At 44.0% G+C, this 26,843-nt stretch overlaps 1 protein-coding gene across 5 annotated transcripts in view; it reads left to right on the top strand.

The window, feature by feature from the left end:
- The window catches only part of ARVCF (ARVCF delta catenin family member), a 291,383-nt gene that overhangs the window by 219,035 nt on the left and 45,505 nt on the right, over positions 1 to 26,843 (top strand). For all 5 annotated transcript variants that reach the window (XM_056859269.1, XM_056859270.1, XM_056859268.1 and 2 more), the window contains one exon: positions 8,478 to 8,549. In XM_056859269.1, the coding sequence (XP_056715247.1) occupies positions 8,478 to 8,549 (72 nt within the window). The remainder of the gene's footprint in view (positions 1 to 8,477; positions 8,550 to 26,843) is intronic.

Here is a 26,843-nt window from a genome sequence, read left to right as displayed (position 1 = left end):
GTTGGGGCATGTAACAATCACATTCTGAGTAAACCAGTCCAATGCCTAGCATGGCATAGTGATGATATAGTTGGGCATATCTTCTCTTATTATTTTAGATGCTGCAGTAGAATGGATGGAAAGGAAGAGGCAGTTCTGAGATATGTACAGCATAATAGGTCTGAACTGTTTTCTGGGGAACTTTGAGGTTTTAGTTGTGGGGATTGGTGGAAAGCTGTCAAGGGTAGTGAGAGCCGCTAATGGTGTCCTAAGCAATCCACCACTGCTGTAAGGTGGTCTATCATGTTATGCACCAAATATATTACTGTCTCTCCTCAATATTGCAATGTCTATGAGTATAGAAACTCATACACTCAGAAACTCAGAAATGGCAATTTGCCATTTGAAACAGGTTGTATTGGCACAGAGAAGGAGACAGTCATGTGGGAGGATACACACAGTGTCTTTATTGTTTCATTTTGTGTACGTTGATGTTTCCAGTATGAATTTTTGAAATCTCTTCTGTGCCAATGCTTCAGTTTGTGGGCAAATGCTCAGCAGTGTGCGTTTTCCAGTGAACAAACATGATTCATTAGCATTAGGGTTATCACCTGATTAAAGATAGTTTGGTCAATTAATTGTGTGACTTATTGGTTAATTAATCAATTAAATTTGATTTAATCTGCCTCTGAATAGAAGAACAAAGTACTTCTGAAGAACAAAATACTACTTTGCCTGTTTTTCAGATGAAGCATGGGTTCCAGTAGGCAGCCTCTGAGAAGAGGATTTCCCTTCCCAGAAACATATTGAGAGGCAGAATATCACATTTTAAAAACATTAATAAATATCTTCCCTCCTGTAGGAGGCAGAAAGCGAAATATAGTATGGTGTAGTAGTTAAGAGCGGCGGACCCTAATCTGGTGAACCTTGTTGGTTTCCCCACTCCTCCCCATGAAGACTTCTGGAGACCTTGGGCTAGTCACAGTTCTCTTAGAGCTCTCTCAGCCTCACCTACCTCACAAGGTGTCTTTTATGGGGGGAGGAAAAGAAGGAGATTGTAAGCTGGTTTGATTCTCCTTAAAAGATAGGGGAAATCAGCCAATAAAAGCCAACTCTTCTTCTTCATCATCTTCTAAAAGGATGCCTGCCACTCAATGCTTCTCCCAAGCACTTGTTATAAAAATAATTTTTATTATTTTAATCTGCTGCCCAATTAGATGGGGAGCATCTTTTCATCACCCTGACCTGGATGACCCAGGATAGCCCGATCTCATTACATCTTGGGAGCAAAACAGGGTCGACCCAGATTAGAATTTGAATGGGAGACCACCAAGAAATATCAGGATCACTGTGCAGAGGCTGGTAATGGCAAACCACCTCTGAACGTCTCTTGCCTGAAAACCCTATTAGGTCACCATAAGTTGGCTGTTACTTGATGATACTTTCTACCACCAGTGTGGTGACGTGGTTAAGAGCAGTGGACTCTAATCTGGAGAACTGGGTTTGATTCCCCCCTCCTCCACATGAGCGGCAGACTCTAATCTGGTGAACCGGGTTGGTTTCCCCACTCCTACACATGAAGCCAGCTGGGTGACCTTGGCTAATCGCACTCTCTCATCCCCACCTACCTCACAAGGTGTCCGTTGTGGGGAGAGGAAAGGAAGGAGATTGTAAGCCTGTTTGATTCTCCTTAAAAGGTAGAGAAAATTGGCATATGAAAACCAACTCTTCTTTTCTTCTTATTCTTAGAGGATTTGACAACTGACTCCATTCCATGTACATTACCACATAGATTCCCCAGCCCCACAGAGTTTCCGCACCAGCCATTATGTAATGTTGGCATGGAAACACTCCCTGGAATGAAAGCAAGGGAGAACAGCATTCAATCACAGGGAGGGGGCATGTCACAATGGTAGTGCATATACTTGGCATACAGAAGATCCCAGGTTCAATTCCCGGCATTTCCAGTTAAAAGGATCAGGGCATAGGTGATATGAAAGATCTCAGCCTGAGATTCTAGAGAGCTGCTGTCAGTCTGACTGGACAAGATGGATCTTGACTAACCGATGATCTGATTCAGTATAAGGCAGCTTCGTATATAAGGCAGCATGCTCACATCAGCTACTCCTTGGATCCACATCCCAGAAGGTTGCATGCGGGGGCCCTCATGGAAGGATCAGTCCTGAGTGCCTGTCCTACCCAATTTTTTGTCCAGAAAAGATAGCAGCTGTTATTTTAGCCTTGAGGTGTAAATTGTGATCTTGGGGGGAGAGTTCTGCCTCCCCAGAGTTTCAGTCAAACAATTTTACTCTTAATTTTTCAGTTGCTTATCAAAGCCTTTCCTGACTTCTTCCAATGTCCGTAAAAAGCTGTTGCTGCCCGTGGAGGAGAATCGTTAATATGCGGGACATCCAATATGTTTGATGGTGCCTTGTTTGAGAAAAGATGGAGTTAAAGAAGCTTTTAATTTCACGGCCTGAGAGACTGCAAATCATTTATTACATAAGCAACTTTCCTTGTCAGGCAGCTTTTCCTCTCCCCAAGGACTCTGCCAGCTCTGATAGCCAAGTCCCATAAAGCAGACCTGTCAGCAGCCATCTTAAAAGCTGTCTCTCTTCCAGCAAGGGCTTTTGAGCAGCATTTCACATCCGAGGATACCCTTCTTCCCTGTTGAAAAGAAGGCTGGGTATTGTCAGCCACAGTTTGGGGCTGAGGGGCTGAGAAGAAAAAAGTTAGTTGGGAAGAAGAAAGTAGCCGAAAGACAAATGTGGTGTGTGTAAAAACTTTAAGCCGTTGTTGAGTGTTAGAGACTGAGAGATGGTAGACTTGCTATTTGCAAGACTCTGAGGGAATAGGCAGAAAAAGTCTGGATTTTCTCTCTTCTTTTTGAGCAGCTTAAAATGTCTGTTTGATTTTTTTGTTGTTGATTTCAGTTCAGCCTTTGAATTACAGCTAATGTTCTGCCAAATGAAAGCTAGTGATAATTTTGAGAAGAATTTTGTGTGTATAAATGGTATGAGTTGTATCCTGCTCAGCTAGGGTTCCAAGCTTAGGTGAGAAGAAATAGTTCAGTACATGGTGCATCAGTGCACTGGGGGACATCCCTATCTAAAGGACCGCCCCCACCCCCCGTTATGTCCCTGTGTGCCAACTGCAGTTCTCAGGCGTCTGCTTACTGGCTGTCCCCTCACCTAAGGTAGCCCACCTGGTATAAACTAGAACCTGTGCTTTTTCCTCTGTAGCTCTGGCTTTGTGGAACAGGCTCTCAACCAAGTTGAGATGGTGTAGGAAGTCTTGTAACTGATGTGGTGGGACATTGTGGGCAAAGCCAGCCCCAGGGTGGCTAAGAATTTTAATACCCCCTGCCACTTATTTTCTTCTTCTATCAATCGCTGGAACCATTTCCCCATGTTGTAGAGATCACAATGCTGGTCCTGGACTGCTGGGGCACCGACTTCTGCTGTGTTTCTCCCATCTTGCTTAGAAGAAGATGGATTTCTCCTTCACCTGGGCTGCCTACTTGTCTTGCAGATACAACTGCCATTTTGAGTACTGACAAAAGGCCTCACAGCTGCTCTTGAGTTGCATTCGAACAGCTTTTCTGCTGGTAAAAAAGAAAGGCGGCATCCTTTTATATCACCAAAAAAAGGCTGTACTGGGGATCATAGGACTTGCATGTATTTTAAAAAGATGTGACATGGGAACTGTAGCAAGGAGTGGGTGAGGTGGAGTGGAAAAACTGGCCGAATCCAACTCCTTATGTTGTCCTTGCATCTAGACATTGTAGCATTTGATTTCCTTGTCTGTATTTTGTATTTTTTGAGACACCCACTTAAGGAGCTTGAGAATGTCTGCCTTTTGGAGCAGGTAGAGAGGGTAATTAAGCAGGATATCCCACTAGTAAAATCAAATTTATTCATGTTGTGGTCACAGACTTAACAATCCAACTACACCCAAAAAAAATAGAATAAAATGAAATTCAACCCACAGCTGTATTGATCCAATATCACAATAGCATCTGCTACTACACATTGAAATAAAACAATAAAAACTTCCCCCCATTAAAATCATTTGCCAAGATATTGTGGACCATATCAAGCCATTATATTACCTGTATCAGGCCTATTAAAACTTTCCCTTAATTTAAACACTATGATGAAAAAAGAGGGCACTCTCTGTGTAATAGATACATTTACATCAGCCAGCAAGAATCTTCCTCGCACTTCTTCTGAGACCAACACCTGTGGTATGCATTGGATCAATCTAGGTCATATTGTGGTTTACAGGGCACTGTGGAAAAGAACATGTGGCAGGTCTTCTACCTGGTCAGCAGAGCAGGGGCAAAACCGTTGACCATATGGAATACTACCATATCTACCTTTAATAACTACTGATGGAAACACTTGTAACTGGGCCACTGTGAAGGCTCTCCTCTTTTCAGGTTCTACCAACTCCTTAGGGTAATTGTGTGTGTGTTAAGTGCCGTCAAGTCGCTTCCGACTCATGGCGACCCTATGAATGAAACTCCTCCAAAATGTCCTATATTTGACAGCCTTGCTCAGATCTTGCAAATTGAAGGCTGTGGCTTCCTTTATTGAGTCAATCCATCTCTTGTTGGATCTTCCTGTTTTCCTGCTGCCGTCAACTTTTCCTAGCATGATGGTCTTTTCCAGTGGCTCTTGTCTTCTCATAATGTGACCGAAGAACGATAGCCTCAGTTTAGTCATTTTAGCTTCTAGGGTCAATTCAGGCTTGATTTGATCTATAACCCACTGTTTTGGCAGTCCACGGTATCCATAACGCTCTCCTCCAACACCACATTTCAAAGGAATCTATTTTCTTCCTATCAGCTTTCTTCATTGTCCAGCTTTCACACCCATACATAGTAATAGGGAATACGATGGCATGAATTAATCTAATCTAGGGTAATTAGAGGCGGCTTTGTTCTGTTTAAATAGGGGATACCACTTTGAAAATGGTGCTTTTTGTATCTGCAATATATCTAGTAAGAGGCATTTGAGGAGATATTTGTGTTTGTGTGTGTGTGTCGGGGGGGTGAGTTGATGGACGCTGACTTATTTTTCGCGCAGTGGTTGCCCTTAGTGTCCTGTAAACATACCAAAGAAGATTGAGCTCGTTCCATCTCCGTCTTGCCTCCTGTCATGATTTTTTTTTATTTTCGCACTCCTAAGAAGCGACAAAGTCTGCTTTTTAGCTAAGCAGTTGGACACGGCTGTCATTGCGAGAGGCAGCGTCCTGTCACGGTGGCCGTTCTCTGGATGTGTGATGTGCCTTCCGTTTTCTTGCGCGGCTGAGAAGTTGGAACAAAGGAGGGCTCTCACAAATTCCTTTCACTCGGTTTCGCAGTGTTTTGGCCAGAAGAGTTAAACAAAGCGGGGGAAAGGATTTTGGATGGTGTCAGGAAAGCAAAATGATGGGATTGCTGAATTTGCCTTGGGATTAATTGAAACCTGAGGTGGTATTTGTGATGAGCCTTTTATCAAACTGAGGGGGATCCAGACAGGTTCCTGTGAGTCTGGGGAACCAGACTTGTTTAAAAATAACACTTTCCCCTCTGATCCTCTCTTATGATATATAATTATGGTAGCAGGTGTAAAGGTTTTGGGGTTTGCTGCTGTGAGGTCGCTCTTGTGATGGGCAAGCAGAATATGGAGATCGCTGAGGTGGGAGCTGAATAAAGATAACAAAGGTTTACTTATGTGCAGGTTTATTTGTTTTTAAATTACCCGTCAGCAGCGCAAGCTTCCCAAAACAGTCAAAGAAAAACCTGGCTGAGGCGCTTAGACATAGTTACTGCACACACCTTCAGATTTGACATTAAATTGTTTAAAACTGGTTTATACTTGTAGTGCAGATGTGCCCCCTAAGTCTTGAAGACAAAATGCTTCCTGTGCTTCACTTTTCATTATTCAGGTATGATCAGTCCAAACCTAGCCAGGCCCGCATCTCCAATGACTGTTCTCTTACTCTAGCATGCAATATCACGCTAGTTACACATTTTGCAGCATCCAGAATACCAGGAACAAACATGTGTAAAGAAACAACAGTTGCTGCTATGTTGGCAGGTGTATATATTATTGCAACAATGCTGGCTGTGCATAGTACTGATTGTCCAGCTGCTGGGACATTAGAGTTCATTACCTTCGTAACCCTGGAGCAAGAGTACATTTAAAAAATTGGCTGTAGTCTTTTTCTAAAGTGCTTAATGGACATTAATTTGAACCAAAGAACATGCAGCACTTTAAAAAATTTAAGGCAGACAACCCTCATGAGGCATGGGGGGACAGGGAAAGAGGAGCAATGTTAGTGAAGGGGAGAGAGAGCAACTTTCATGACCATCGGCCTTTGAATCACTGGTAGACATGTTTGCCTTTAACAAAACAAAGTTTGGAGCACAGCCTGGTTTATCCCACTAAGAGAAGAAAAATGATAACAGCTATTTTAGGTACATTTGGGTATAGCTTTATACTGGTAAATGCTTTTAGATGAATATCAACTTGTAGAAACACTTCCATTCACTAAGAAATGTCCCTCAAACAGCTTATTGTTCAGTCCTAGAGAGGCCAAGCCCAAGGAGAAGTAGGAGGGAAAGGAAGCAGCAACATTTCATGGATCATTGGCAAAGAGTAGTCTATAAATTGGTAACGGGATTGAATCCAGTTCTAGATCAGGAACGAAGGATTGGTCACATGGTATAGAATTAGGCACTTCAGCACCCTGGACAGTTCTCTGGGAGCAGGTGACTTGTTCCTACGAGTTCAGCTGAGATTTTACATGTTTCCCTTGATAGGCTACCTGTCCTAGACTCCAGTCCTTTCTTAGAGGGGCTGTCCTGGAGCCTAGTACTCAGTTGTCTTTCAGTCAGCTTTCACCTGGTGTGTTGCCTTTGTTGGGGTGGGACTGAATGTTGTCTTGGAAGTGATGAATCCTCAGGGATGCTGTCTTACAGGATTCCACCTCTGCATCTTGTGCCATCAACCCCCAAACTCTCTGGCCCATCTCCGTCTGTGCTGGTCTCCATATTGTGATGGATGTTGCAATAGCTGAAGAGTACAGTTTTTGGTGTCTTCTTAAAACATAATGTGATGGATCTAACCACTCTCCAAAGAGCCTTCCTCCAGCCTAAAGAGATTCCTCCAACTTAAGTGTTTCTTCTGTTGGAAGAAGAGCCACATAAGTTGGAGGAATTCTCCTTAGGCTCGAGGAAGGCTTTTAACTTTGCTCAGTGGAGTGTGGGGACAGAGATAGGATCCACCACACTAAAAAGAGAAGAAGAGTTATGCTGAATCAGACCAAACAGTCCATCTGGTTCAACATCTTGCATTCTGTATTGACCCAGCAGATGTCTCCCAAGTAGTCTACAAGTAGGGAATATGTGGGCAGCAGCCCCCTCCAGCATCTGGTGTATACTGTGTACAGTTCTGGCCACCACACCTAAAAAAGGGTATTGCAGAGCTTGAGAAGGTGCAGAAAAGAGCAATCAAAATGACTGGGGGACTAGAGCAGCTGCCCTATGAGGAATGGTTAAAACGCTTAGGGCTATTTAGCTTGGAAAGAAGGCAGTTAAGGGGAGACATGACAGAGGTCTATAAAATTATGCATGGTATGGAGGGAGTGGACAGGGAGCTTTTCTCCCTCTCTCATAATACTAGAACGCGGGGTCATCTGCTGAAGCTGGAGGGTGAAAGATTCAAAACGGATAAAAGCCTGCCAACTTGGAAGACTTTAATAGGGGAGTGGACATGTTCAGGGAGGAGAGCGCTATTCATGGCTACTAGTAAAAATGGATACTAGTCATGATGCATACCTATTCTCTCCAGGATCAGAGGAGCAGGCCTATTATATTAGATGCTTTGGAACACAGGCAGGACAATGCTGCCGCCGTTGTCTTGTTTTGGTCTTCCTAGAGGCACCTGGTTGGCCACTGTGTGAAAGTGGGCTTGATGGGCCTTGGTCTGATCCAGCATGGCCTTTCTTACGTTCTTATGGTGTTCACAAGTGAATAAAGTCAGGACTTGTAACCATGGGAAATTCCAGGACTGCCTCTGCCTGCACTTCACGTGTTTTTTCCTTGGAAGAACAGGCACCAAAAATGTCTTTATTAGGCCCTTGGAGGAGTGAGTCATTATTTTGCCACCTTTCAGCTTTGAGGGTCACTAGTGTTTTTTGTTGTTTTTTTTACTTGGCACTCCGAAAAGCCAGGTCTGAGTGATGGAAGCCAAGGAGTCGATTTAACTGTTGCAGAAACAAATGGTGTTTATTACTTTCCCATCTCAATCCATAAAGGAGCTCAGACGCATGCCCAAGATATATGTGCAAATACGATGTGAGTGCATGCATTTATGATAATAAGTGGTATGTGTCACACGGACATACGTGTTCCATTTGTGCTTTTGTTTTTCGCAGTGACAATGATGGATTTGGGTTTAGTTGTATACTGAAGCCTTCTGCTGCTCACTGTTCTGTTTCATGCACAGGAAAGAAGAATGGCGATGTGGAAAGGAACTTTGATACACTGGATTTACCGAAGAGGTCCGAATCAGCAAAAGGTAATGCACAAATGTGCATGGATGTGCTTAGAATGATTAGCAAAGGAGGACATTTGGATTCTCTTGCAGAGACAGTGAAAAGCACTTTGTTTCTCCCAATCTTTTTTGGGGGGAAATTCACTATTAACTAAGCATTCACAAGTTGCCTCTGTTCTCTTGTACATCGTTGATTTTTTTCTAACAGAGTGGAACAGGCTTCCTCGGGAAGTGGTAAGTGCTCCTCCCCTGGAGGCTTTTAAGCAGAGGCTAGATGGCCAGCTGTCAGCAATGCAGATTCTATTACCTTAGTCAGATGATGAGAGGGAGGGCATCTTGGCCATCTTCTGGGCATGGAGTAGAGGTCACTGGGGGTGTGGAGGGAGGTAGTTGTGAATTTCCTGCATGGTGCAGGGGGTTAGACTAGATGACCCTAGTGGTCCCTTCCAACTTTATGATTCTATGAGTTCTGAATGAGAACACTAAAGAAAATAATGAAACTTTTTGTTGTTGTCATTGCCAACAGTGTCGATTTTCCAGACTGTCCCCTATATAAAGCTAAGGGATGTTTAAGATATATCCTAGCTGGCTTTCTTTCCCTAGCAGGCTATGAATTCCTTGCATGTCTGAGCATTTCATTTCATAGTTAGCAGGCCGTGTTTTTTATTTCCATTGCTGAGAGGCAGCCATTGGTGTGCGCACTGTCTTAAAATTGCCCCGCTCTCTCTGTTCTGTGCAGTGACCTGTCACGATCAATGGGATGGACCCAACCTCCTTCGGTGATACGTGGTCTCCCGGAACGGCATCTGCTTTTTTTGCTTTATTTTAAATGAGGTGGTTAAAGCTAGGAATGTCGAGGGTGCTTCTTTTCAAAGAGCAAAGCAGGCCTTTGAAGAGAGGTGCCGAGACTCGCTGGTGGAGACTAACGCTAACAGTTCCTCCCTGGCCCAACCAAGGGATTATTAGCATAAAGTAAATGAAAAGAGTTCCAACCTTTTGTGAGGATTGGAGATCAACCCATTTTTTCCTAAAGCCTTTTGCTCTGTCTTCTTAGATCTCAGCGTAGCACTGTGGTTTAGACCCATGAGCTTGGAGCTAAGCAGTGCCATTCTGTGCAGAGTTACTCCAGTCTAAGTCTGTTGGCCTTAGACTGGAATACTTCTGCATGTGATTTCACAGAGGAACGTACTCGGTTCAAAACTCAGCCCCGCCAGGGCTACCTTCCTCGGGAGGTGGTGAGCTCTCCTTCCCTGGAGGTTTTTAAGAAGTGGTTAGATGGCTATCTGTCAGCAATGCTGATTCTATTACCTTAAGCAGATGATGAGAGGGAAGGCATCTTGGCCATCTTCTGGGCATGGGGTAGGGGTCACTGGAGGTGTAGAGTTGAGGTAGGTGTGAATGTCCTGCATTGTGCAGGGGGTTGGACTAGATGACCCTGGTGGTACCTTCCAACTCTATGATTCTGTTATTCTAATTCAGAGACAATAATGCCGGTTTTTTAAATCAAGACCTATTGATGTAATGTCAGTCAGTCAATTTATTAATGTTATGGTCACAGACCTTAACGATAATGGTAGTACTGCTATTCACAATAACAGAGCAATGATAACTGCAATAATTACAATGCCCGTACTAACAACAATAGTAATACGAGCTAAAAACTGTACAATAGATCTGTACTATGCAATTTAAAACATGATAATTACCCTACTTTAGCCTTACTATGATATAGTCTGTACCGTGGCATTTACAAATCTCTTCCTCAGTTTAGATGATAATAAGATAAAGGAAACTACACTATACATAATATTTGAATTTACATCTGCCAATAAAAATCTTGTTCGGGCCTCATCCATGTCCATTACATATGGAACATTCTGTGTAAGTCTAGATGGAACAGAGTTATATATTGGACAGTGAAAAAAAAAAGATGTGGGAGATCTTCAATTTGACTTACAGAACAGGGACATAAACGTTGATCAAAAGGAGTTTTATTATATCTACCTTGTATGAATGCCGATGGTAATCAGTTCTTGTAGGTTATCCGGACTGTGTGACCGTGCTCTTGGTATTTTCTTTCCTGACGTTTTGCCAGCAGCTGTGGCAGGCATCTTCAGAGGAGTAACACTGATACTTAAAGGACAATGATGAGCACATTACCTTTGATACTTTTGCAGGACAATGACTCAGCTCAAACCCAACCCCCTTCTGACTATATATATTACTCTTCCAACACACTTTGACACTGAGAGACACTGTCCTTCAGTGTTACTCCTCTGAAGATGCCTGCCACAGCTGCTGGCAAAACGTCAGGAAATACCAATACCACACAGCCCGGATAACCTACAAGAACCGATGAACTCTGACCGTGAAAGCCTTCGACAATATTTTGAATGTCGATGGTAATGTCTGAAATCGAGCCATCGTGATGTAATGTGAGTGAAGCACTTTGCCGCAGCATGCTTGGCAGGCCGGCCCCAGACCGACCGTACCATCCTGAGCAAGGTTACTCCTTTCTAAATCCGTTGAAATCCTTGAGCTTAGAAGGAAGTAACTCTGCTTAGAATGGTGCTGCAAATGGCTTCTCCAGGCAAGGAGCATCTCTGGTGTCCGTTTGTTCCACTTTTGAATACCTTATTTTTTAAAAATTGCAATTTGTAGCCCATTTCTCACCTATGGTGTACAACTTGTGTGCATGATTTGTCCCTGTGGTAGAAGCCAGGGCTCACTTGCTACTAAACCTGGGGAAATGGCAGCTGTGTTGAGTGTGTTTTGAATACCAACTTAATAATGTTTGTTTTTGTGTTATCGGCCGGTCTGTATTGGTGATACATCTGTCTGTTTACAAAATGTACAGGTAGAGCTGGTGGTAAGCAATCACACATAACCTTTGTTTGTTGAATGCTTTCCCCCCATTAAAAAAAAAACCAATTAGCTTTTCTGGTGGGGCCAACACACGCAGCCCTGGTGTATGTGCGTGTAAAGTGTCGTCAAGTTGCAGCCAACTTATGGTGACCCCAGTAAGGGGCTTTCAAGGCAAGTGATTAAGTAGAGGTGGTTTGCCATTGCCTTCCTCTGCAGAGTCTTCCTTGGGGTCTCCCTTCCAAGTACCCACCCTGCTTAGCTTCTGAGACCTGATGAGCTGGGACTATACCATGCTGCCTTCCCTCCCACGGGGCTAATATCCCCTGCCAGATCTGCCAGTGACCAGGTCCCAGGACTTAGCAACGGTACCCCGTGAAAAGAGGGGATACCCCTTTGCTCAGAGCAACAAAAATCACATGGCCCAGTACCATTATCCTGAGTACTGCTTTTCTCACTCAGGCACACTACTTTCCATGTAAAGCTCCCTGCCGTTCTGCAGTGGTTAAGTGCTACAGAAGTAGCATTCTGTGATCATTTTGAGGAACTCTAAACTTAATGAAAACAGATAAACTGTGAGTCTTGTTTACACACATCATCTGTGCGATGTTATCAGAAAATTAATCCCTTTTTTGGTAATGGATTATGCATCTTGCAAGAAGACAAGGTAGCGTGAAAAAACATTTTCTGGAACATATTTTGGGAAGGGGAGAACATGAGCCCTTGTTCGTTTCTCGCCTTTGAAATGCTTATAGCCAAACAGCTGGCTTACATGGTTATTTACAGTGCCATCCTAAGCAGAGTTATATCCTTCTTAATCCACTGAAGGCGATGGACTTAGAAGGGTGTACATCTGCCTAGGATGGCGCTGATGAGGTTATGATGAGATGGTTGCAATTTGAAACTTCAGCAATCGAAGCAAGAGGGGGAAAACAGCAGTTTACACAGTATAGGCCTGTGGTGTAGAACTTTAATTGCTTCTGGTGACATCAGGTCTCGGAGAAGGCAGAGTTTTGTTGGGAAGACAACAACAAAGATGGCGAGGAGTCTGGAAACCAAGTCCTATGAGAAAAACTTGAAGGAGCTGGGTATGTTTAGCCTGAAGAAGAGAAGACTGAGAGGGGATAATGATAACCATCTTCAAGTACTAGAAGGGCTGTCATATAGAGGATGGTGCCGAGTTGTTTTCTGTTGCCCCAGAAGGTCGGAACAGAACAAACAGGTTGAAATTAAATCAGAAGAGTTTCCGTCTAGATATTAGGAAGTATTTTCTAACAGCTAGAGCGGTTCCTCAGTAGAACAGGCTTCCTCGGGAGGTGGTAAGCTCTCCTTCCCTGGAGGTTTTTAAGAAGAGGCTAGATGGCCATCTGTCAGCAATGCTGAATCTATTACCTTAGGCAGATGATGAGAGGGAGGGCATCTTGGCCATCTTCTGGGCATGGAGTATGGGTCACTAGGGGTTTTCCTGCATTGTGCAGGGGGTTGGACTAGAGGACCCTGGTGGTACCTTCCAACTCTATGATTCTATGAACAATAACTAAATGAGTCAATCAGATGCTGGATATCTTTTCTTTTAGTCAGCCATTATTATCAGTGCACAACTCTTTAACTTTAAAGAGTGTTTTACATGGTTGCATTTGTTAGCAAATGTAACATCAGGAGCTGGTAAAATTTGTTTCTTCAAATCTAGAAATGAACATGGTCACGATTATTATTGTGGCAAGGTGCCACTTTGCTGGGTGGGGAATGGCCATCAGCCACAGATGTTGCAAGGGGCTTATTATCCAAGCCTTAATCTGAGTCAAAGCGAAGCCGTCTGAACCTGTTTGAATGCCAGGAATTCAGCCTTGGAACATGTGAAAGCAGGTGCCAAGCTGTCTCCTCCAGCAGCCTGTCTATCACAGTTTTATCGCATCCCTTCCTTTAAGGAGCTCAGGGTGGCGAACATGGTACTCCTCTTTCCATTTTCTCTTCACAGCTACCCTTTGAGGTAGGTCAGACTGAGAGACTAGGATAAGCTCAAGGTCATTTGGTGAGTTTTATGGCAGAGTGGGAATTACTGTACCGTGCTGGCTGTATTACACCATGAGAGTCAGTGTGGTGTAGTGGTTAAGAGCGGTGGACTCTATTCTGGAGAATGTGATAGATCACGATGGGTAGCCATGCTAGTCTGTCAATAGCAGTAGAAAAGAGCAAGAGTCCAGTAGCACCTTAAAGGCTAACAAAATTTCTGGCAGGGAATGAGCTATTGTGAGCCACCAGAAATAGTGGTAGTTTTTAAGGTGCTCTTTTCTACTAGTAATGGAAGGTGACACTGGAGGAGGATCTATCATAGTCAATGCCAGTGACACTTCAGCTAACCCTGGTTGTGTGTGTGTGTGTATGAAGTGCTGTCAAGTTGCTTTTGACTTTTGGAGGCTGTATGAATTAATGACCTCCAAAACATCCTATCATTAACAGCCTTGCTTAGGTCTTGTGAACTGAGGGCCATGGCTTCCTTGTTTGAGTCAATCCAATTCACGTTGGGTCTTCCTCTTTTCCTGCCGCCTTAAACTTTTCCTAGCATTATTGTCTTCTTATAATATGCCCAAAGTATGATGACCTCAGTTTAATAATTTTACCTTCTAGGGAGAGTTCAGGCTTTATTTGATCGAGAACCCGCTCATCTGCAGGTGTGCAGGAAGGAAAAAAAATGCATACATACATACACTGCATTTTGATCAGCTGTTTAAGACTGTATTCCTTGGCTGTGTCTCTGCTGAGTGACGAGAATCCAGTCATAAGTGTCTTGTAAAATTCTCACATAAAAAGTGGTAGTTAAGTTGAATTGATCTACTGTTCATTGTGACCTTGGGGAACTGGAAATGGTGCACGGCTGTTTCTCTGGAAAGTGAAACAGCTCTTCATGGAACTTTAATCACAAGGGTCTTTTGTCTAATAAGGAGTGATATGTGCTATTTAAACAATTCTGGGTTTAAAGCACCGTTTGTTCCCGACATTGAGTCTGAAACAAACCAAAAAATGAACCTTGTGTCTTCAAAAAGACAAAGGAAGACAAAGGAAGCTCTGGATTGCTGCCTGACTTTTTAAGCATATGGTGCTCTACGATATTGGGGGCGGGGAATGACTTGGGCAGCACTTAGTGGTTAAGAGAATGAGCTGTGAGCTAGAAATTCAGTCATGAGTTGATAGCCTTAGGAAGACTACATTTAACATACAGATCAAAGTAACTGAGTCCAACCTTCGGGTTGGGGAGGGCAGGGTAAAATGCAATAAAATAAATAAACTTCCTGTGAAGTTTTTTTTAATTTATTATTTATCGGGAAAGGAGAAGGGTATGAAGATAAAGGGAAGGAAAGGGGGAAAATTTGGCAATACAGGTACAAGGATATATTTAAAAAAAGATTGATTACATTGTCATACAGATTTGCACGGCTACAACTGCTGCGAGAACTGTTCTAGCAAGGAAATGGAAGCAAGCTTTGCTTCCTGATATAGTAGAGTGGAAAGAAAAGCTTTTTGAATATGCGATCATGGCCAAAATGACCCACATGGCTAATAATGATCAAAATTATGAGTTCTTTCATGAAAAATGGAAACCATTTTATCAATATGCTAAGGTTTAAAAAACAGGATAATGTAATAGAAACTTAGGTGGTAGTTGATCATATTAACTATCGGGTTATGAGAAACTTCACTAATTACCTTTATAAGCCAGGAAGGTTACCTCCTGTGAAGTTTGACCCTCAGTTCTGTTTGGCTCTTCGCTGGGACAACCATCCGAAGCCTTTTGCCGGATTAACTCGATACTCTCCAACTCAGATCTGAGAAAAGTTTCTCCGTTAGGGAGTGACTGTTTCAGCCAAGTAAGAGTTGTAGCACTTTGCATTTTCTAAATTAAGCACTGAGCACTTCCAGTACAGAGACTGCTTAGTCGCATGCAGGCTTTGGTGAGTGACACCCTCTCTTCACGAGCTGACCCATGGAAAAGAAAACAGTCCGCTCTGACAGAATCTAGACCGCGCCTGTCATGGCGGGGAAACGTCTTTCCTCCTCAAGGAGACATGACAGACCTAGCGGAGGGAGCTGATGGCTGGAACTGGTGGTGGCGGCGAGCGTAGATCAGATGTCGCTGAAGCAAAGCAGCTAGCAGGGAGACGGCTGACTGAAACGAGGTCCGGTCTGGAGAAAAGTCTACTTCATCCCCCATTGTGTGAGCAAATAATTGTTGGTAAAGCTTCAGCACAAGCTAAGTTATTCTGAAAGATTGCCTGCTCACGTAAGATCATTGGTTAAAATCTTCAGAGGAGGCTGTGCTCTGGGTGTCTTCAGGTGTCTTGTCTTGAGGGGTCTGAGGACGGCCTTCAAGAGGACCTTCAGGTGGAAAGGCAGTCAAAATATACTAAATAACAACAGTAGTAAGAACAATTTAGTGATTAGACAAGTGGTGACCACTGGTCCGTGTCTGTGGTGATAACGTTTGTGGTAAACCCTCCTGAGAGAGATTCGTGTGGCGCCACCTATTATGTTGTGTGTGTGTGTTATGTGCTGTCAAGTCATTTCTGACTTATGGTAAACCTGTGAATTAGCGACCTACAAAATGTCCTATCATTAACAGCCTAGCTCAGGTCATGCAAACTGAAAGCCGTGGCTTCCTTTATTGGGTCAATTCATTTCACGTTGGGTCTTCCTCTTTTCCTGCTGCCTTCAACTTTTCTTAGGATTATTGTCTTCTCCAGTGACTCTTGTCTTCTCACGATGTCACCATTTAGGTTACAAATTAAAATGCGTCTTGCATCTAAGGATGTGAGCTCTGACTCACAAAGCTGCTGCTGAGATGCATTTTGTTTGTCTTAAAGGGGCTACCGGGCTCCTGTATCAACTGAAATGGTTTTGTTTGCCCAGGACACTATTCTTCTGTTGTGCTGTGTGCATGTTTATTTTAATGCTGTTTGGAATTTTAATGCTGTTTGGAATTTTATTGCAGTTGCTGCTTTGTTGTTGGATTAATTGTACAGCAGATTATTTAAAATACAAATATGGATAAAACCCACAGATAGCATGGGCCATGCAAGAAGAGGCATTCCCCTTTCTTTTTGCACAACAGGGAATGGCTCTTCTGAGATGGTGTGACAATCTAATGATGTGAGTGGTTTCTTCCTGATTTATTGGTGCTGCAGTTGCCAAGGCAACAAGGCATTAAGCTAATTAAAAAAAAAAAAAGCTTCGCAAACTTCTCCAAGGATGTGTCTTTTGGGAACCCCACCTCAGTCACTCTTTTGGCTTTCACCCCTCACGGCCCTTTCATTTCCTCCCCGCTGGCTTTGTGCCCTCTCTGCTCTTTGCAGTTAGCCTCGACCCTGGCAGCAGAATCTGGCCGCCGGACGCACCACTCTCTTCCGTCGGTGGCACTCGGAAGAAGGTCTCCCGGCGCGATAAAACACCGCTGTGTTAGTGCATTAAAGCCCTCTCTGCTTTTGGCACGCGGTCTCCAGGCTTCCCACCAGGGCTGCTTAAAAGTCTCATATTTCCATTGCGCCGCCAAGTTCATTGCTCATCATAATCCCTGGTGGCAGTTGTAATTTACAAAGGAGTTAAAGATTGCTCATCTGTCTTGCAGCGTCTTGTGTCGGAGGAGCTTTATTACCTTGGATGGGAGGTTTTCTCTTGCAGGTCTTTTCATGTGGCAAACTCCCCCTTCCCCCACTCAGTACATTAAATTCTCACCTCTCCTCATCCATCAAGAATGCAGAGTCTAGGCACCAGCTGGCTGCTCCTTGCTTTCGGATGCAGTAGAGGAGCTGGCCGTGTGGTTGCTATCATGTTTGCCTTTTGAAAACTAACCTGGAAATGAACTCATGGCTTTAATTACTTTCCGGTGTTCACCTTGATCCACCTGTTTCTTTGATGGGGTGAAGAAGAAGAGTTGGTTTTTATATGCTGACTTTCTCTACCACTTAAGGAAGAATCAAACCGGCTTACAGTCACCTTCTCTTCCTCTGCCCTGTGAGGTAGGTGGAGCTGGGAGAGCTGTAGGAGAGCTGTGACTAACCCAAGGTCACCCAGCTGGCTTCGTGTCTAGGAGTGGGGAAACAAATCCAGTTCACCAGATTAGCCTCCGCCACTCATGTGGAGGAGTGGGGAATCAAACCTGGTTCTCCAGATAAAAGTCCACTGCTCCAAACCACCTCTCTTAACCACTGCACCACACTGAAAAGCAGCAGTGAGCTATTCCTTTGCCTGGGAAACTTGGGTGGGGAAGCAGGAACCGGGTGGAATCTTTTCAGAGATACCGTATTCAGTTGAAAGGAAGACAATCCTGAATTTTAGATTATCCCCCCTAAAAATGTTATACAACCCCCCCACACACTTTTTATTATTAGAGATAACTGTTACTTGTATGCGAATTTAAGATGCCGCCCCCCTTTGATGCCCTGACCTGGATAGCCCAGGATAGCCTGATCTCATCACATCTCAGAAGCTAAGCAGGGTTGGCCCTCTTGGATGGGAGCCACCAAGGAAGCCCAGGGTTGTTACGCAGAGGTAGGCAATGACAAACCACCTATTTTTATCTCTTGCCTTGAAAACCCTGTGGGCTGGGAAAGTGTTGAGCACATCCCCCCTACAGTACTTCAGCACTTCACGCATCACTCACTCCAGAAGTGGCTTTTTCGGGAATCGGTTGTACACGTTTGCGTGCCACATGTGATTAGTCCCTGGGGCGTCAGTTTCTGTGGAAGGTTTCCAGCAACAAGATTCGCCTCCTCGGAGGCCGCTGGGCTTTCTTTAATGGGCCGGCCTTGCCACTGCACAGATGCAGAGCGATATAAATTATTAGCTCAGCTCCTTGGCTGTCACTTTTATTCACCTAATACATGTTGAACGGTTTGCCCTTCGGAGCACGCATGACCCTGGAATGGCTTCCATTCGCCTCCTAGATTCGGCAGTAGGGTTCGGCGGTGCACGCGTGTGCTTGTTGAAGAAAGCCTAGAATCTCATTCTGAAAACAACAAAACACACGCAAAACCGTGGGAAAAAAATAAAGAAATGGAAGCTTTATTATGATTACACAAACTTGAATGTGTAACGTAGAAATATATGCTCAAAGTAAAGGATAGAAGATATTAGAAAAAGAGAAAATAAAAGGGGGAAACAGGCAGTACTATAGCTAAGCTAAAGTAGAAATGAAAAGGATGGTATAGTATAGTAATGTTAGATATTGTTCATAATTTTATAATATAAATAATTGGTTAATTAGAAGTTTGGAAGAGTTACTAAAAAACAAACAAATCAGAATGTTTATATAGAAGGAGGAGGAGGAGGAGTACCGGTAGGAGTTAGTTTTTCTCTGCCACTTAAGGGAGACTCAAACCGGCTTACAATCACCTTCCCTTCCCCTCCCCGCAACAGACACCCTGTGAGGTAGGTGGGGCTGAGAGAGTGTGACTAGCCCAAGGCCACACAACTAGCTTTGTGTGTAAGAGTGGGGAAATAAATCCGGTTCGCCAGATTAGCCTCCGCCGCTCATGTGGAGGAGTGGGGAATCAAACCCGGTTCTCCAGATCAGAGTCCACCGCTCCAAACCACCACTCTTAACCACTACACTACGCTGGCTCTCATATAAGCAATTTAGAGTAGCTGACCGAGCAGTTAAACTTATTGTATGGTTCATATGAGTATGTTAGAAAAGGCAAGTAATTACTGACTTCCATGAAGGAATGACAAGACTGTATGTATGTGTTTGTATTGTTGAAAATTACCAATAAAAATAGATATTAAAAAAAAAAAGCGCAAGACCCTGCACTCGTTTTGCAAGCTGAAAACGAGCCGGCTGCCTCCTGCGTTGCCTGGCTTTACTGGGAAGGAGCAACGACCACCACTTTTTTTTTTGCTCCAAATGAGGAGCATCAGTGGCAGGTAGGAAGATTCTTTTGCCAATGAGCGCTGGCGAATGGGGGGTTGCCATGGCAGCTGCCTCGCTTCCCATCAGCAGGCAGATGTGTGCCCTGGGTGTGATGATGCCTGTCTCCAGGGCTGAATTAGCCCTTAAGCAAAATAAGCACGTGCTTAGGTAATCAAGGGAAGGGGGACACCACAGAAATTTTCCATTGCTGGGTTTACTGTGGACCGTATGGTGCAAAACTGCAAATGGAGCAGCTGGACCAGGGGCCGCAAAAAGGGCCCCCCACAATAAATGAAGAAGAAGAAGAGTTGGTTTTTATATGCTTAGTTTCTCTACCACTTAAGGGAGACTCAAACCGGCTTACAATCACCTTCCCTTCCCCTCCCCACAACAGACACCCTGAGAGGTAGGTGGGGCTGAGAGTGACTTGCCCAAGGTCACCCAGCTGGCGTTTTGTGTAGGAGTGGGGGGAACAAATCCAGTTCACCAGATTAGCATCCATCGCTCATGTGGAGGAGTGGGGAATCCAACCCGGTTCTCCAGATCAGACTCCACCGCTCCAAACCACCACTCTTAACTACTACACCACGCTGGCTCTCAGGAAAAAAATACATACATACACTGACTAAAAAACAACAACACCCTGAACATCACAATTTTTACTCTTATCCTTTAAAAAAAACATAAGGTTGAAGAAAAAGTGGGAACTGAGAATAATCACACTACACTAATCACAATAGGCGCCCCCACTCTATATATCTATATCTATATACCGTATCTATCTATAACTATATCTATATCTAGATAGATAGATAGATAGATATAATTATTAAATAATTTAATATTAATTGTTATTTTTTACCTATAATATAGGGGTACCAAAATCTTTCAAGTGCTTAGGGCCTCAAAAGGTCTTAATCCGGCCCTGCCTGTCTCTAATGCAAGAAGTTCCAACTGAAGCTTTGATTCTGCTAAGCTCAAAGGTGAGGAACCCAAATCTGGTCCTCCCATGGCGATGTAGCCTGACGCTCAGTTGGGTCTCAGCTGGAAGGCATGAGAACGGGAGAGCTATTGGAGTGGCAAAGCTCCCAAGAAAAGGAATTTCAGAGCTGGTCACGGAGGCTTGTTCTTGTTTAAGGGTAGCTCTGGGGTGACATGCTTTCAAAATATGGTGGGGAATCCGGCGGGGTTTTCTTTGCACTGTGCTGGAGTCAATTGTGTACATGATGTGCATTTTCTTTGGTAGACCAGCAGGATCTTTCTGGGTGCAGCTGAAGCTGGGCTCTTTTGCATAATTACATTCATAATTTGACTAATTGTTTAAGGACAGGGACTGTGGCTCAGTGGCAGTAGAGACCATGCTTTGCATGCAGAAGGTCCCAACTTCAATTGCTGGCCTCTCTATTAAAAAAAGACAAAGCCACTGCCCGCCTGAGCAAACATTATTGGGATAGATGGGCCATAGATGGACTTGAGAGCCAGCGTGGTGTACCGGTTATGAGCAGTGGACTTTAGTCTGGAGAACCAGGTTTGATTCCCCACTCTTCCACGTGAAGCCAGCTGGATGACCTTGAACTAGTTACAGTTTTCTCTGAACTTTCTCAGCCCCACCTACCTCACACGGTGTCTGTTGTGGGGAGAGGAAGGGAAGGAGGTTGTAAGCTGGTTTGAGTCTCCTTAAAAAGGTCATTTGTTCCCCATGTTAATTGATTAATAGCAGTGAACATGCTATTCAGGTTCTCCATTTCAGGCTATCAGCACTGCTGACTTACGCCAATTGCGAAGGCAGCAAAAGGCCACTGAAGACAAGCCAAGAGTTTCTGCATACTCAGAGGACTTCCCAAGCATGCAGAAAAATATAAAATTAACAACTCTCCCCTAAATAAAATGTCTTGATGGGGACTTAATGTGCTTCAGGAAGTGTAGAACATTGACTGCTAGTTAAAGGGAGGATTTACAACTCTGGGTTGCAAAATCCTGGAGATTTGTGGGCGGAGCTTGGGGAGGGCGGAGTTTGGAGAGCTCAGTGGGGATGTGATGCCATAAAGTTTGCCCTCCAAAACTGCCATGTCGTCCCAAGGAACTGATATGTGTCATCTGGAGATCACTTGTAATCCCAGAAAAACTACCCAGATGTTGGCAACCCTAATTAAAGGTTACAGAGGAACTTGGGGAGTTTGACCTCCTTAAGCCCTATTACTATGTATGGGTGTGAAAGCGGGACAATGAAGAAAGTTGATAGGAAGAAAGTAGATTCCTTGAAATGTGGCGTTGGAGGAGAGGGTTCCGGATACCATGGACAGCCAAAAAAATAATAATCAGAGGGTTTTAGATCAAATCAAGCCTGAACTGACCCTAGAAGCTAAATTGACTACACTGAGGCTATCGTATTTTGGTCACATTATGAGAAGACAAGAGACACTGGAAAAGACAATTATGCTAGGAAAAGTTGAAGGCAGCAGGAAAAGAGGAAGGCCCAAAGAAGAGATGGATCGACTCTATAAAGGAAGCCACAGCCGTCCATTTACAAGACCTAGGGTTGCCAACCTCCAGGTACTTGAAGGAAAATAAAGACACCTCTGCACACGTATCAGAAAGATGAGGAAATTAGTACAGGAGTATAGCTGTTACCAAAGCCAAATATATTATAGCTGTATATTTCACAGTATGTGGCAACACAACCACCCTTAACACTTCTATATACTACAATAAGAGATGTACAACTTTACATAATGAAATGTCAGAACAAGTAACACATTAATTCCTCCAGCAGGTAAGTAATGAAGTACAGTTTGCAAGAAATGTTCTTATAGGATGCTCTATCCTTATAGCAGCAAGATGTGCATTGAAGGAGAGACACGAAGTATTCTCTTAAGATGCTCTTTGTTCACACAACAGCAAGTTATGCATAGAAGGAGAAAACGATCGTTTCAGGGCATAAAGCCCATTTCTTCATCAGTTCTTCAAAAATATAATGCTTGCAGTTATATTTCATCATCCACAATATCTGGTTTCAAGCGAATAACCATTTCATAAATAGAATACATTATGCTTCCCCATAGGAGTAAGGTGCTGAGTTCCTTCCACTCTAGGTAAGGACTCAAGTGGCGTTATTCACGTGAATAACGCCACTTGAGTCCTTACCTAGAGTGGAAGGAACTCAGCACCTTACTCCAATGGGGAAGCATAATGTATTCTATTTATGAAATGGTTATTCGCTTGAAACCAGATATTGTGGATGATGAAATATAACTGCAAGCATTATATTTTTGAAGAACTGATGAAGAAATGGGCTTTATGCCCTGAAACGATCGTTTTCTCCTTCTATGCATAACTTGCTGTTGTGTGAACAAAGAGCATCTTAAGAGAATACTTCGTGTCTCTCCTTCAATGCACATCTTGCTGCTATAAGGATAGAGCATCCTATAAGAACATTTCTTGCAAACTGTACTTCATTACTTACCTGCTGGAGGAATTAATGTGTTACTTGTTTTGACATTTCATTATGTAAAATTGTACATCTCTTATTGTAGTATATAGAAGTGTTAAGGGTGGTTGTGTTGCCACATACTGTGAAATATACAGCTATAATATATTTGGCTTTGGTAACAGCTATACTCCTGTACTAACCTCCAGGTACTAGCTGGAGATCTCCTGCTATTACAACTGATCTCCAGCCAATAGAGATCAGTTCACCTGGAGAAAAATGGCCGCTTTGGCAACTGGACTATGGCATTGAAGCCCCTCCCCAAACCCCACCCTCCTCCGACTCCACCCCTAAAATCTCCCACAGGTGGTGAAGAGGGACCTGGCAACCCTAGCAAGACCTGAGCAAGGCTGTTAAGAATAGGACGTTTCGGAGGACATTGATTCACAGGGTCTCCATGAGTCGGAAAATTCTTGACGGCGCTTAGCACTCAAAAGCCCCTAAGAGTTTATAAAATACCAGAGCGGAAGATACAAACGCTTAAAAAACAATTCCTTTATTTTCAGATAGTTTGTCTCTTTTCCTCTTCCATAATCCTTCACAGCTGCCAGCATGCATAACACTAAAGGTGCTTGTATTTCAGAAAGCAGATGTTCCATCTGCCCTTTCTAGTCTTGTCACTAGACGCTCCCCTGGGGCAATAAACCTTTTTTTTTCTTTTCTTTTTTGCTTACTCGTCAGTTGCCAGATCTTTGGTCCCTGGGGGCCAGCACCCACACTCGGTGGCAGAGATCACGCAGAAGGCGGTTCAATCCCTGGCAGCATCTTCGTTGAAAGGCTCTCCGGCAGCAGGTGGTGGGAAAGGCCTTCCCCTACCTTAGGTCCCAGATAGCGGCCGCCAGTCTGAACAGACAGTACTGGATTCGCTGTGAATGTTTATTTACTGCTTCGTATTTATCCCCGTTCAGAGCGTCTTGGTAAATACGCATTTCTTTATGTATGAATTAATGGATACGATTGAGAGCCTGAAGGGGCTCTCAACATTTGTGAAATGCAACCCAGTTTTTTTTTATATATATATATATATATATATATATATATATATATATATATATATATATATATATATATTTATTTTAAAAAAAAACCATAAAATAAATGGCCCTGTGAGAAAACATGTGGAGAATTTGAAAATATTGAACTCAACAAGCAAAATGACAACAAAAGGAGGGGAAAACCCAACCAACAAAACCTTCCACACATTGATACCTTATTGAGCCAACGTGGTGTTTTAGAGTAGGATCTGGATGACCTGGGTTCAAATTCCTACTCAGTGATGAAGCTTATTGGGTGACCTTGGGCAGTCGTTCACCCTAAACCTGACCAACCTCACAGGGTTGTTGTAGGGGTAAAAGGGGGGAACCATGTACACTATGCCGAGATCCTTCGAGGAAGGGTTGGATTAAAAATGGATAGAGAGATCTACTTCCCCTGAATATTGGGGTCAGAAATGGAGGAGAATGGTAAGCTCTGAGCTGATCCATGATTTGGGTGTAAGTGTAGGTATGGGTATGTGTGGGGGTGTGGGTATGGGTGTAGGTATGGTATGGTATGAGCGTGGGTTTTTCTTCTAGGTATTTTTTATATGTCCATCGAGCATGAATCAATTTGCCCCTGGGTGGGATTGTGGGATTGAGGACCATTGCACTGTGGGTTCAGCAGAAACGTAATCTCACAACCCAGTTACATGTGGTTGTGAGATCCACCTAAAGAGAATTTTTTAAAAAACCCAGCTGCCTAGGGTTGCCAACCTCCAGGTACTAGCTGGAGATCTCCTGTTATTACAACTGATCTCCAGCTGATAGAGATGAGTTCCCCTGGAGAAAATGGCCGCTTTGACAATTGGACTCTATGGCATTGAAGTCCCTCCCCTCCCCAAACCCCACCATCCTTAGGCTTAACCCAAAAAATCTCCTGCTGGTGGCAAAGAGGGACCTGGCAACCCTAGAGCTGCCTGACATCAACCAGAGGCCTTGGAAAGTACACCGTGAGCTCGCCAACGCCATATGTACCTGACTTAACAACCAGAGGCCTTGGAAAGTACACCGTGGTTTGTGGCTTTTCCCTCCTTCATTTGGCTTTATGTCAGAAGGACATGTATGTATTTTCTTACTTATATCTGCACCAGGAGGAGCCATATCTTGGTGGCAAAGCAGACTGTGCTAGGATTCGTATTTGGCATCTCTATTTACAGTGGACCTCAGCTTCCACAGCTCAGAATGACTAAGCTTGCCAAGCCCCACAGCTCCACCGGCAGGAGCTTTGCGGGGCTCTGGCGGACATGCGCAGTGTGAGCTCGCACCTGGCGCAGCACGCTCACACACCCCGCACGATGCACCTACGTCTCTTCAGGGTCTACCCAGAAGCGACGCGGACGCTCTAGCGATCCTGGCTGAAACTCTATGGTTTCCAGAGCATTCCAGGTTGCCAGAGCATCCACGTCGCTTCCGGGTAAACTTGGAAGTGATGTGTGCGGAGCTGGCCGGCAGGCAACCCGGTGGATTGGCAGGATTTTACCCCCTGCCACCGGGCACCTGGCAACCCTAGGAATGACCCATCTCTGCCTGAAGCCCTGGACTTCTGCTGCCGTTCAGAGTTGGCACTACTGCGTTAGATGAGCCTATTTTCCAAGTCGGTGTAAGGCAGCTTTGTACGTTCGAATGAAATCTGGTTGATTCTAATAATGTTGGCTCTTTGCATTATATGAATTCCTGGTGATAGGATTACTACCCCCCTTTCCTTTCCCACAAATTCCTGTGTCATTTGGACGTTTGACTTTTTCCATGTATGCGTCGAGGCAGAGGTTTTTTTTTTTTTTAATGCAAGTTGAGAATTGAGTTTTAAATCAGAGCAGTACAAATACCCTTGCGCAATAAAACAGGTTGTGAGAAAACCATGGCAGGCTTTTCTCCAGCTGTGCAAAATTATTAAGGGAAGTCAAGGGATGTGGGGATTTCTTTGCAGTGGGCTTTTGAGCTTTCCTGTACCGGCCCCCTTTGCTTGTGAATTGTAGAGTGTCCTTGGGCAAACTACCTACGTGTGCTCTTCGAGAAGTGCTCTGCTGTTGTTGAATTGCCAACAGAGTTGGATGCTGGCACATTGATTTCCGCACCATCTAATCCCGCTTTTCTCCCTCGCTCATATTACTAGAACGCGGGGTCATCTGCTGAAGCTGGAGGGTGAGAGATTCAAAACTGATAAAAGGAAGGCTTTCTTCACATAACACATAGTTAAATTGTGGAACTCCCTGCCCCAGGATGTGGTGATGGCTGCCAACTTGGAAGGCTTTAAGAAGGGAGTGGACATGTTCATGGAGGAGAGAGGTATTCATGGGTACTAGTTAAAATGGATACTAGTCATGATGCATACCTATTCTCTCCAGGATCAGAGGAGCGTGCCTATTATATCAGGTGCTGTGGAACACAGGCAGGGCAATGCTGCTGCAGTCATCTTGTTTGTGGGCTTCCTAGAGGCACCTGGGTGGCCACAGTGTGAACAGACTGCTGGACTTGATGGGCCTTGGCCTGATACAGCATGGCCTTTCTTATATTCTTATGTTCTTAAGTCTAGCTGGCTCCGCAGAAAATGGAGGACCTGTTGCCAAAACCCCTCTTCTCAGAATGGAATAAGCGTTAGGACTGCTGGGAAATCGTAGCAAAACATTTGGGTCCAACCCAGGGGCTGCATGCATGGCACGTCTGAAACTTCTCTGACTTTACTGGAGCACCGTGAGAATTGATTGAGGTGTTTTATGGTACGCGGGCTACTTTGATATCGTGTTATTTATGCAAGTGCTTCTCACATGCGCATGTGGATTAATAGGCCAAGCTTCAAACTCAATTTTTTTGTCTCTTATAAATCTTTACAGATAGGCCCCTCGCCGTATTATTTATGAGCCTCGGCATTAAATATACATCTACGCAGCATAAGAAAGCCTCTAAATAAAATTATAGATCTTTTGGAAGATTTGACTGCCCAGGTTGAATATTGAATTTTAGCTGATGGAGAAGGAATGGCCCAGCAATTACAAGTTCGGTGGATTGAATTTTGAAAGGGGAAGCAGCCA

The sequence above is a fragment of the Euleptes europaea genome, chromosome 13 (genome assembly GCF_029931775.1).
Source record: "Euleptes europaea isolate rEulEur1 chromosome 13, rEulEur1.hap1, whole genome shotgun sequence".
Classification (NCBI taxonomy): Eukaryota; Metazoa; Chordata; class Lepidosauria; order Squamata; family Sphaerodactylidae; genus Euleptes; species Euleptes europaea.
This window is presented reverse-complemented; position numbering and strand designations above follow the sequence as displayed.